General features: G+C 37.3%; 1 protein-coding gene and 2 long non-coding RNA genes across 15 annotated transcripts in view; 1 reads left to right on the top strand and 2 right to left on the bottom strand.

Annotated features, from left to right (window-relative positions):
- Positions 1-1476, bottom strand: part of LOC118478167 — a 15559-nt gene extending 14083 nt beyond the window's left edge. The window contains exon 1 of the long non-coding RNA XR_004858869.1: positions 1092-1476. This is a non-coding gene — a long non-coding RNA (uncharacterized LOC118478167). The remainder of the gene's footprint in view (positions 1-1091) is intronic.
- A 1453-nt stretch (positions 1477-2929) lies between these two features.
- The window catches only part of LOC101849309, a 45001-nt gene continuing 35190 nt past the window's right edge, over positions 2930-12740 (bottom strand). For 2 of the 11 annotated variants that reach the window (XM_035971174.1, XM_005103773.3), the window contains one exon: positions 2934-3371. Coding sequence is in view for 5 of the 11 variants with exons in the window: in XM_035971173.1 (XP_035827066.1) it covers positions 5244-5308; positions 6391-6452; positions 6837-6985; positions 7566-7673; positions 8977-8991 (399 nt within the window). In the remaining 6 variants the exon portion in view is untranslated. Of the gene's footprint in view, positions 3372-4114; positions 4268-5190; positions 5309-6390; positions 6453-6836; positions 6986-7565; positions 7674-8976; positions 9092-9430; positions 9771-9952; positions 10124-12740 lie in introns of those variants that run through there. The other 9 variants (XM_035971173.1, XM_035971172.1, XM_035971179.1 and 6 more) reach the window with 9 other exon arrangements.
- LOC106012497 overlaps positions 10258-12740 on the top strand; it is a 10603-nt gene continuing 8120 nt past the window's right edge. Inside the window, exon 1 of one of the 3 annotated variants that reach the window (XR_004858867.1) lies at positions 10258-10272. This is a non-coding gene — a long non-coding RNA (uncharacterized LOC106012497). Of the gene's footprint in view, positions 10273-10815; positions 10955-11032; positions 11196-12740 lie in introns of those variants that run through there. The other 2 variants (XR_001185062.2, XR_001185059.2) reach the window with 2 other exon arrangements.

Genomic DNA, 12740 nt, shown 5'->3' with positions numbered 1-12740 from the left:
GACCTAGAAATTACTGGGGATGAGCTAAAAATGATTAGGGACAATCTGAAAAATACTGGGGACGATATGAAAAATTGTGGGAAATATTCGGAATGGGCTCGAAAATATTAGGGAGCAGCTAGAAAATACTGGGGACGAGCAGGAAAATATTAGGATTGAGCTAGCAATTATATGGAAAATCTAGAAAATTCTGGGGATGAGCTAAAAAATATTATGGATGAGCTAGAAATAATATGGATAATCTAGAAAATACTGCGAATGTGCTAAAAAATCAAGGGGAATATTCTGGATGAGCTATAAAAATATTAGGGATAACCTAGAAAATACTGGGGACGGGCTCGAAAATATTATGAATGAGCTAGAAAACACTGATTGTGAGCTAGAAAGTAATAAGAAAAAACTAGAAAATACTGGGGATGAGCTAGAAAATATTAGGGATCAGTAAAAACTAAAAGGATAATTTAAAAAATACTGGGAATGAGCTAAAAAAGTGGGGAATATTTGGAATGGGCTAGAAAATATTATGGATGACCTAGTAAATACTGGGGATGAGCTAGAAAATACTGGGGATGAGCTAAAAAATATTTTAAAAATAATCTTTAAAAATCCTGGGGATGAGCTAGAAATTACTGGGGATGAGCTAGAAAATATTAGGGACAATCTTGAAAATACCGGGGACAGACGAAAAATAGTGGGAAATATTCGGAATGTCCTAGAAAATATTATGGAGCAGCTAGAAAATACTGGGGACGAGCTGAAAAATATTAGGGATGAGCTAACAATAATATGAAAAATCTAGAAAATACTGGGGATGTGCTAAAAAAGAGGGGGGAATGTTTGGAATGAGCTAAAAACTATTAGGGAAGAGCTAGAAAATACTGGGGACAAGCTGGAAACAATTAGGGATGACCTAGTCACATCTCTTTGTCTGCTTCATCTTTCGTCCAGTCAAATCCTCGACAGATCCTGTTGATGACCATCTCTGAGTAAGCAGCGCTGATGTCCCCTAGAAAATACTGGGGATGAGCAAGAAAATATTAGGGATGAGCTGGAAAATAATAGGTCTGAAGACATCAACAAGTCTACCACACCTGCAAACTCAACAAACAGAATTTCAACGTCTCAAGTCAAGAGACGATTAACATCCTACTATACAGCAGCTCTGACCTCTGGAATCTTCTCCCCACTCGGGAATTGAACTTGCGTCTCCTACATGCAATGGTGAAACACCTGACCGCTACACCACAGACGCCAGTTGCTTCAGGGTTGCTTTGGTTTGGGTTTGAAAATGTCCTACTTGATGACAAAAGCGATGACAATGACGATGATGGTGATGGTGGTGGTGATGATGAAAATGATAGCTGAGAGAAAGCCGGACATGGGTCCGATAACAATTTTGTTTAATACAATACCCTGGGAATAAGCTAGAAAATATTAGGGATGAGATAGAAAATAACAGGGATCATCTAGAAAATACTAAGGATGAGCTAAAAAATAGTGGGGAACATTCGGAATGAGCTAGAAGATATTAGGAATGAGCTAGAAATAATATGGATAATCTAGAAACTAATGGGGATGAGCTAAAAAATAATGGGGAACATTCTGCATGCGCTATAGAAAATATTAGGGATGAGCTAAAAATTATTAGGGACAATCTGAAAAATACTGGGGACGAGATGAAAAATTGTGGGAAATATTCGGAACGGGCTAGAAAATATTAGGGAGGAGCTAGAAAATACTGGGGACGAGCAGGAAAATATTAGGATTGAGCTAGCAATCATATGGAAAATCTAGAAAATACTGGGGATGAGCTAAAAAATACTCTGGATGAGCTAGAAATAATATGGATAATCTAGAAAATACTGCGAATGTGCTAAAAAATAATTGGGAATATTCTGGATGAGCTATAAAAATTATTAGGGATGACCTAGAATATACTGGGGACGGGCTCGAAAATATTATGAATGAGCTAGAAAACACTGATTGTGAGCTAGAAAATAATAAGGATTATCTAGAAAATACTGGGGATGAGCTAAAAAATAGTGGAAAATATTCGGAACGGGCTAGAAAATACTGGGGACGAGCTGGAAAATATTATGAATGAGCTAGAAATAATATGGATAATCTAGAAAATACTGAGAATGTGCTAAAAAATAAAGGAGAATATTCTGGATGAGCTATAAAAATATTAGGGATAACCTAGAAAATACTGGGGAGAGCTAGAAAATATTGGGGATCAGTAAAAAATAATAGGGATAATCTACAAAATACTGGGGATGAGCTAAAAAAGTGGGGAATATTTGGAATGGGCTAGAAAATATTATGGATGACCTAGTAAATACTGGGGATGAGCTAGAAAATACAGGGGATGAGCTATAAAATAATAAAAATGATCTTTAAAAATTCTGGGGATGAGCTAGAAAATAATAAAAATAATCTTTAAAAATTCTGGGGATGAGCTAGAAAATAATAAAAATAACCTTTAAAAATTCTGGGGATGAGCTAGAAAATAATAAAAATAATCTTTAAAAATTCTGGGGATGAGCTAGAAAATAATAAAAATAATCTTTAAAAATTCTGGGGATGAGCTAGAAATTACTGGGGATGAGCTAGAAAGTATTAGGGACAATCTTGAAAATACCGGGGACAGATGAAAAATAGTGGGAAATATTCGGAATGTCCTAGAAAATATTATGGAGCAGCTAGAAAATACTGGGGACGAGCTGGAAAATATTAGGGATGAGCTAACAATAATATGGAAAATCTACAAAATACTGGGGATGAGCTAAAAAATAATGGGGAATATTCTGGATGAGCTAGAAAATATTAGGGATGACCTAGAAAATACTGGGGATGAGCTAGAAAATACTGGGGATAAGCTAAAAAATATTAGGGATGAGCTAAAAATAATTAAGGATGGGCTCGAAAATATTAGGGAGCAGCTAGAAAATACTGGGGACGAGCAGGAAAATATTGATGAGCTGAAAAATAATAGGGATCATCTAGAAAATACTGGGGACGAGCTAAAAAAAAAGGTAGGGAGTATTCGGAATGAGCTGGAATATATTAGAGAAGAGCTCGAAAATAATAGAGATCATATAAAAAAATACTGGGGATGAGCTAAAAATAGTGGGGAATATTCGGGATGAGCTAGACATGAGGGTTTTTTCCGATCCACACAGATCCACTCAGTTGTCCACATGATCTCTTTGTCTGCTTCATCTTTCGTCCAGTCAAATCTACCGACAGATCCTGTTGATGACCATCTCTGAGTAAGCAGCGCTGATGTCCCCTTCAACATGGTAGCGTCGTGAATGTTCTCCGGACAGATAGCTGAACATTTCTGTCAGGTTCTGACGTTCTGAAGACATCTGTGAGTGGAAAGAAAGAAAAGGAGAAAATGTTTTTGTATGGATTGCAACAACCGGTCATCACGTCGTACATAAAATAACACGTGTAAAATAAAAACTTTGGATTCATTATGAAGTGATACAGGACTTACAGGCTTCAGATTTCCAAGAACTACAACATTTATAGATCCATGTGACAAGGGCTATAACTCAAGGACAGTACAACTAAAACTGAAAGCCTGACTGGCACAACATAAAATATTTGTTACCAGATAGTTAAAACTAGAAGTATCTCATTGCTCTGTGGATTAAAAATGGGACAAGAATTTATTCCAAATTTTTCAACAGCTCCCAGATACCATAAGATCTTACTGATGTCATATACAAATGGCAACATTATCTTCCAAAATTGTTCCTTGTTGAATAAAATTTTTTAAAACATTTAAAGTTCAAGAACAAATTGTAATCTCTACCAATGAATAAAGTGCTGAATCTACAAGAGCCTGGGGTGTCCGAGAAATCACAAAGCACAGCGGAAATTGTCCAAGACAGCCACCCATTATTGAGGAGAAAAGTGACTGTTTTAGACAGGTGGTTGTCTTGGACAGGTGTTATTATAATTCAGAAAAACACAAAGGGGAAGTGGGAAGTGGCCGTTTGTACAGGTGATTGTCTTAGACAGGTGGCCATTAAGGCAGGTTCAACTATAGTTGTAATTTGAAACCTGAAAATTCAAACAAGAAATGTACACCGATGATATTTACCAATTATATTTTTTTGACATTCTCCCCTACCACCGTTTTCTTCCCACACACAGGTAGAGAGGAGCGGTCAGAGAGATACTGACTCCATATTGGCACTGGCTTGACCGGCCTCAGACCACAGGGATCGTCTCTCACATACGGCAGGGAACACTGCTGGGGATGACAAATGACAATCCTCTTCTTTCCTTTCTTTCTCTCAACAAATTCACATCTGGGTAATCTTTTATTTAACCTATGATATAGATAAATATGGCAATGATAATAATGCAAATAATAACAATGATAATAATAAAGATAATAATGATAACTTTAAAAAAAAAATAATAACAATAATAATAGAATCTAGTGATAATAATGATTCTGATTATGACAATCATAAAAATAATAATTATAATACTAATAATAATACTAATAATAAAATTAATAATGCTAATACAAATTATAATACTAATAAAAATAACACTCTAAAACAGATAGGTGCTACACAGTAGACTAGTAATCACGTTTTTTTCCTTCTTTCTTTGTAAGATATCCCTGGAACTACAAATCCCTCATACCTCCGAAGTCGGTCCTTACGAATTCGAGATATCCGTGTTATACTGTAATAGTAATAATAATAATGATGGTAACAATTTTAACGATTATAACAATAATAATGATGATAACAATAACAATAAAAAACCGTCCATGTTTGACGATGATCAGAGCATCTGCAGAAGGAATGTCCTTCATGTAATAACGACACTGTTACAATCTTACAATCTTTTCTTCCGCGACTGGATAGCTAAAGATTTACATTTCTACTGTTAGAAGTTGTTGGGAAGAAGTAAAAAACATTTTTTTTAAAAATCTTGACCCTTTAATTTTAAAAAATATATCCCTTTGGGCCCTATATTTAAAACAGCTCTTTGGATGCATACACAGGATCATTAAAATAAATGACTTACAGTAACCTTGATTACAAATTGCTCATTTTGTGACCGCGACACCACCCTGCCCTATATTTCAGTGAAAATTTGTCGATTACATCTCCCAGCTGTCTAGACGTCTCCACGCGAGTCTCGAAAATTACTCACCCCGTCTGTAGAATCGCGTTTCTTAGGTGAATGGTTGAGTGTAGTGTTGAGAACTATGGCTGTATCTCAAGGAAGGGCGAGATTTCTTTGGCACTCAGGTACAGACGACTGTTGGGATCTGAAACAAAATAAAAATGAAACAAATACGTAGAAACATAATTCTAAATAATGCAACCGGAGGATCTTGAAAAAGCTCCAGTTAAAGAACTGTTTATTTATAGATTTCATTTGATCACAAAGCTCACTTATTTTGGCTCACAAAAACACAGAAGCTCTGTGTAAAAGAATTATCCGAAGAAAGGTATCAGAAAACAGAGGAAGGGGAAGACCAAGAAAAAGACGGGAACAGCTAGAGCATCAATGACTTGATTGGAGCAAATATCAGCCCAGCAGAAAGAGAAACAAATAGTGGTGGCAAAGGGAAACCAAGAGGGAAATGGGAAAATCACTTTCTGAAGCAAGGAGCATTTTCTGATCTGTAGCTTTCCACTCTGTCCAATTTTCACTTTCTTTAAGCTCTATCTGTTTTTTGTTGTACATAATTTTCAAGATAACAAGCTTACAAAAGACAAAACTTTATTTAAAAATTGACATGAAAATTTCTGATTTATTGAGCGAGAACCTAAATATATATGATATCTAAATTAACATTTCAAAACATTATTTTGATAAAGTCTTGTTGATTTTGAAAGAATGATAATGAATACTGCTTGGCATTGTTTTTATAAAAAAATTTTGCATTGGTTGGAAATTTATTATTTTCCGCCTGGTGCTCGATATTGAACAAGGTGACATATCAGAGGTTTTCTAAGGCCACCAAATGTACGTTAAAAATCATTGTGGAACGCTACCAAAGATCGTGTATGTAGAGAACCTTTGACGTTACCAGCTAAAACTCGTTCACAAGGTGGCCTGATAGAATAGATAGAATCTGCGGCAAAGAACAGAACCATGAGAGCACAGACGTCGGTAATGTATGGAATGAGTCAACATAGGTGTAGAGGGAGATGATAAAGAAAAGTCGACCACTGGACCACTGTGTTGAAGGGCGGCCAGGACAAGAACATTGTGTGAGTGGTCACAGATGAGAAGAGGGACACAACATAAAAAATATTATATCAATCCTGATTGAAATAATGTTATGGACTACATCCCTTTAACCTTTTCCTAATGGCACAAAAAGAAATTTCACTTCCTTACCACGCCTGTTGTGCAAGTTTTCAGAAACATCCTCACCTCCAGTGGCTGGGCCAGCAGGAATTCTGTTTCAAGAAAGAACAAAAATTGAAAAAAAGAAGGATGATTTAAAGGACACACACATCGCAGTCACAAGCCACGACTTTCCATTTACAAAGCTGCCAACTTTTCAAAACAAGAAACAGACTCTACCCACAAGGTGGGTCAAGATGGTGGGTACTGGCCAAGTAACCCCCCTCCAAACCTTCTATATGCATTTTGATGTATTCAATAAATTCACATCAACAGCTAGCTATGGTAACAGACACAACTACAATGACACATACACACACACATACACACACACACACACACACACACACACACACACACACACACACACACACACTCACTATGATTAAGTGCACACACACAAACACACACTAAACAAGAACAAGACTATGGTTTACTTTGGAATGCTCAACTCGGAAAAAGATGATGTTTTACGTAGAAAGCTTCTCTCCATAGCAACAGCCAGTTGCTCCACCGGTGTGAGGGACCAGTTTTGGTGCTCTTTCAAGCCACTTTCAGCACAGGTAAAAAGTACAGATGGAAACAGCTGGGGGACAGAGAATGCAATTTCCTCACATCAGAAATAATCAAAAGTAGGCCTATGCTCCTAATTTTATGAGTTTTATATATAGAGACATCCATCTGAAGTCAACTTTCTCAATGAGCCTTAAAAGGCATGACTCTATTTCAAATAGTATTTCCAGTATAGAATTGTGTGTTACACCAACTATATCAATCTATTATCACAGCAAAAACATGTAAATAAACAAACACCAACAATGCGGCAATGACAGGAAGACAGGTTTTCAAGGAGCCTAGTTCCCCCTGATAGATCACACCCATAACATCTTATACATAGATAGTTTAGAACGTCCCTCGCCATCAGCATAACGCTCCTAAAATAGCTCTCTGTACTTTGTCATTCGTAGTGATGAGACTTCAGCCTGATATCTGGTTCGACTGAAGAAAAAAATCAGAGATATTATTTTATTAAGGTTTACCGCCATATGATTATCGGATGAACCGTGTTTGGTTTCAGCAGACTCCACTGTAGTTTGTCTTCTTTTCCCTTTATGTCTCGCTAAAGTCTGTCGTTTCAGTAAAAATTCTGTTTCCCGGTTCCTCACCCTCCTCCAGTTTCTGGTTGACCTTTGCTCTCTCCTCGTGTCCAGGAGATAGACCAGGTCTCTGTCACTGAGGCACACACGTTTGTCTTGTGAGCAAATATCTCCCCACTGTAATGAAACAATAAAACCATGTCATAAAGATAAACATTAGGTAACCATCATCAGGTTTGTTTATTGTATAAATCTATCTCAGTATATTTAATACATTTTAATCTAATCATTATCATTTTTGCAACAGAGAGATAGTAACAGGTGTCTAAAAAAAGCGAGGGCCCGTTTAAAGGGCTGTTTAACTGGGTCATCTTTTGACTGGTTTCAACAAAACTTTTAAAAAATAAATTCAACCATGGGTACGTTACGGGAGTCAATGTATGACAAACCATGATTTTCTTCCTGTATTATATTTACAGATTTGACGTCCCTACATTAAACATTTTCAGTTTGATAGGAATTATTAATTTTGAATTTTGCCCAGGTGGTGGCCGAAGCCTACTCTTATCGATATTGGACCATCGAGGGATCTTTAAAGTGTAAAACTTAAACATCATGGGATCTTTGAAATTTTTCTCCCTTATCCGAGTTGACCGTGTCTTTGATCTTTATACCTACCATAAGACATAAGATCGCAGGTATGGCTGAAAGACAGCAGTAGGAAGGAGCAAGAAGCAGTAGAAAGGTAACAAAAAGAGTGCAGGAGCCCAGAGGAGGGGGAATTAGGGGGGGGGGGGCAAAAGTGATGACGAAAACAGACGACAGAACATGGTTAGAGAGCAGGTTAAAGGAGGGGAAAGGAGAAGATTTTAGAAAAAACATTTTAAATTTCTGTCGCTGTCAGGTTTCGAATGTGGGACATATTGAATGAGTGGAGAACACCGTAACCTCTAGACCACGAGAGCATCAGAATTTTATTTGTTCGAAGTTTTATTGAAATTATAATGTCTAGATGACTGAGTTATTTTAATGGGGTCCTCTTTTTTTTAAAGACACCCTGTATTCAGAAAACTACATTTTCAGGGAGGAGTTCCGCGGAGGGCCGGCACTTACCATGACAAGGTCCACTGAGCAAACTATACAAGAGTTAGTGAGTTAGGGTTAGGGTAAGGGTTAGACCTAGGGTTAGGGTTACGGTTTGGGTCAGGGTAAGGGTTCATGTTAGGGTTTGGGTTAAGGTGTGCTGTTGGTCGGCCGGAGAGAGAGAGGGAGGGAGAGAGAGAGAATGTTTGGGTGTTGATTACGAAATTAGCAAACAAATAGATCTAAGTCTAGATCTAGATTCTAGATCTACGATGCCCTAGATCCTAGATCTAAGCCAAAGAACAGTAAAAAAAAAACCATGAAGGAGGTGATGAAAAAAGACATGCGATGTATGAAGCTTGTTGTAAAACTGCCAAAACGTCTTTTACTATTTTACCCTGGTCACCAACATGGCTCCTAGATCCGCACACACATGTGATCGGCACTCCTGTACAATAGCAGTCCCGTTTGCTTTGCACTAAATCACACTCGATCTAGATCTAGACCTAGATCTACCCCCTGTAGTAATTTTTATGTGTTTCTTATTTAGACCTAGAATCTAGAATCTAGATCTAAATCTAAATTGAATTAAAATGATCTAGATTCTAGATCTATATCTAGTATCTAGATAACTTGGTGCTTTTTCGGTAGTTCTCAATTGCGGGGAGGGAACTAGGCCTACCGAAAAAGCTCCAATATCTTGATTGCTAGATCTAGATCTAGATCTAGATCTAAATCTAGATTCTAGATTCTTCTCTAGATCTATCTAGATTCTAGCTAGATCTAGATCTAGATCTAGATATTAGATATCTAGAGTTAAATATCTAAAGATAGATTCTGTGGGCTATTACCTTGGCTATCCAGAATCTAGATTCTGGATAGATTATCTATATTCACTCCCACAATGGCCATCATGAAAACAAACGGGACCGTATTTGTACAGGAGTGCCTCTAGATCCAGATCTTCCAAAACATCTTGTTCTGGATCAGCAGGTAGCCTCTAGAATCTAGATCTAGATCTAGTCACTGAGGTACCAAACACAGCCTGGCTTATTTTCACCCAATAAATATTACCGAACTTTGAACATCTGTAACTAGCTGAAAAATTAAGTAATATTGTTGATTTTGGCATCAAATTTCTCAGAAAAGTAAGTTCTACCCATCTAGCACACCAAAACAATTCTGCGTGAGAAAAATTATGTCAGATTAGACTGAAATAACACTCAAAATATGGTCAAAGAGAGATAACCGTGAAAAATACTGAAGGGATGACTTTTTAGGGTTACCTTCCTTAACTCAAACCCAAAGACTACAGCCTAATGCAATAGCTCACAGAGTGACATTCTATGTGTCAGACATGGGTACTTTCTTACTCTTATCGGCATGTCCGGCGTATCTCCATTTATATGTACAATCTCTGAACCCCCATCCTGCTTCCCACTAGCTTTAGCATTCTAAAAACCACCATTCTGTCCCGAAAAGTTGGCTACTAATTCGTCTGTTGATCCGCGCTTTTCACGCGCCTTAAGTCTATGTCTTCTTAGAGTGGGTGGCATCACTTCCGTTTCCATGGGTGACACCACTTCCGCAAAATGAAGTACTGATTAGTGTAAGATCTTTGCTTGTGCCGGAAATACGCACGAAAAAAAAAAATTTATTAAAAAAACATATTACGTTATACAGACAGAAGAAGGTAATTTCCAATGCAAAACAAGTTTACAAGTCTTTCATTCTCTAAAATAATATTTTAGGCGTGATAATTACTGCTCTGCTAACCCACGTGCTTTTAGCGAAACGATACAAACAAATCAAGCTTTTGTAAGATTTTATGTGTACACAATGGCCAATGACGTAGTGTCTACACAAAGAGCGATGACGTGTGTGTGTGTACGCATTGGATGATGACGTTTATGTGTACTCATTGAATGGTGACGTACTATTTACACAAAGAACGATGACGTATGTGTGTACTCATTGAATGATGACGTACATGTGTACCCATTGAATGATGACGTAGTATCTACACAAAGAACGCTGACGTTGTTGATATAGGTGTACACATCGAATGATGTCGTAGGTGCGTAGACAAAGAACGATGACGTATTTGGTCCCTTAAAGGGGAATAACTAGCAGCCTGCCATTTCTTAATTTCATTGTTATGTCCCTTGTTTTTGACGGTCTAATATTCGCTTTTTTTCTCTTCAATTTTTTCATTGTTATGTCCCTTGTTTTCACGTTTTATTATTCGCTTTTTTTCTTTTAAATTTATATTTTCGTAATTAAAATTATTTCAACCTCCAAGTGCTATTGCTTCATGAATTTTCCCGGAGCCTCACCATCTAGACGAAATTACAAATTCTATATCTAGATCTTGAGTAAGATCTTAAACTAATTCTTTGGTTTCGAAGTTACCAACCCATTTTCAAAGTTCGATGACGCGCTGCAATTTAAAATTCTTTGTTGACAGTTTGCTATCACTATCAGCTGAGTCCACATTCTGGCTTTGGCTGTACTAAAGACTTTAGGGAAGAATCTGATCTGAAATATGCCAAACATCATTAGATCTAGATTCTAGATGTACACATCAAAGGAAGAAGCTTCGACGTTCGAAGCCGGGTAGGCCCTAGCCTAACTGCTGACGGATCGGTGAAGTATTACTATAGAAAATCTAGATCTAGATCTAGATCTAGAATCTAGATCTAGATTCTAGATCTAGATCAGGCCTATTAGTTAAGCTTCTACATCTAGATCTAGAGATATAGATCTAAATCTAGATTAGATCTAGATATAGATCTAGATCTAGATCTCTAGATCTAGATCTAGAGATCTAAACAACTGAAATGAAATATTGTTTACGCTATGGTCAGCACCGTTTTGTTTCGGTAGTCAATAGATTGATGCCCGATGTCGTGCACTTGTGGTTGTTGATTTATTTATATAGCATTGTGAAGCTGAATCTATTTTGCTATAATAAGGCCTACACAATTAAGTTCTCATTTTCCACACTTTACATTTTGGGTCCTTTTGAGTTACTAACTAAGACTATGACATGAAAAACCAATTGCTCTAGATCTAGATCTAGAATCTACCTGCTCAAAACACTAGGCCTAGATCTAGATCTAGATTCTAGATCTAGACAGACAGATATAAATCATTGATCTAGTTTCGAGGCTAGCCTAGATCTAGACTGTAGATCTAGATTCTAGATCTAAAACTAAATGAAGATTGCGGATGTCTTTTCGATGAACGATCGTTTTTCCCCTGTTTTGGAGTTGGAGGAATCACAATTTGAAGAAAAGAACAATGTCATAATTTCAATCGAGCAGTCTCTCTCTCTTTCTCTCTCTCTCTCTTTCTCTCTCTCTCTCTCTCTCTCTCTCTCTCTCTCTCTCTCTCTCTCTCTCTGTATCGCTCGCATTCTTTTTTTCTTTGTTTGTCTCTGTCTTTCGTTCCTTCCTGCCAACTGGCAGACATGTCATATTATATACATTTTGCTAGCACTTCCCCCTGCGCTCTCTCTCTCTCTCTCTCTCTCTCTCTCTTTAACTCACACACACAGACACACACACACACACTACCGGGTCTGGGCGCTGAAACCCTCCGAAATCACAAAAGAGTTCCCCTACCGGGTCTGTATACTTTGTGACTTTGTTCCCGGTTACCGGGTCTGTATACACTTCGATTCGAAAATCCTTGACATTTTGTGAAACTTGAAATTCTTCACATCATATTTCTCAAAACTAGAGATGTAGATTCTAGGTCTAGGTACTGAGCAGATATAGACTATAGACTGTAATTTTCTAAGTTAGCGGTATATATATGTAATTATGTTGTCTTTTAGATCTATCTTAGCATCTATAGATCTAGATCTAGTCTCTATGGCAACAACGTTGCCAAGGCCAAGACAAGGCATCATGTTTTAATTTCCCAAACTTCTGCTACGCTGAAGTCGTAGAATTCAAGTAGGCCTACTGTCAAGCCAGCCCTAGATCTAATTATGTTCTTGTAGATCTCGATCTAGAGTAAAATTTGGGGGGCATTTTGATTTTTTAAAAAGGAACTGCCTATTTGCAAATCCGCTTTGCGATTAGCGCTGGTGCAAAATAAATGTATGAGTCACTCAAATAATTAGATTGATGTGGGACATAATGTTGTTTGTTT

The sequence above is a fragment of the Aplysia californica genome, unplaced genomic scaffold (assembly GCF_000002075.1).
Source record: "Aplysia californica isolate F4 #8 unplaced genomic scaffold, AplCal3.0 scaffold00389, whole genome shotgun sequence".
Lineage (NCBI taxonomy): Eukaryota > Metazoa > Mollusca > Gastropoda > Aplysiida > Aplysiidae > Aplysia > Aplysia californica.
The sequence above is the reverse complement of the archived record's forward strand: the minus strand, read 5'-3'. Positions and strand labels throughout refer to the sequence as shown.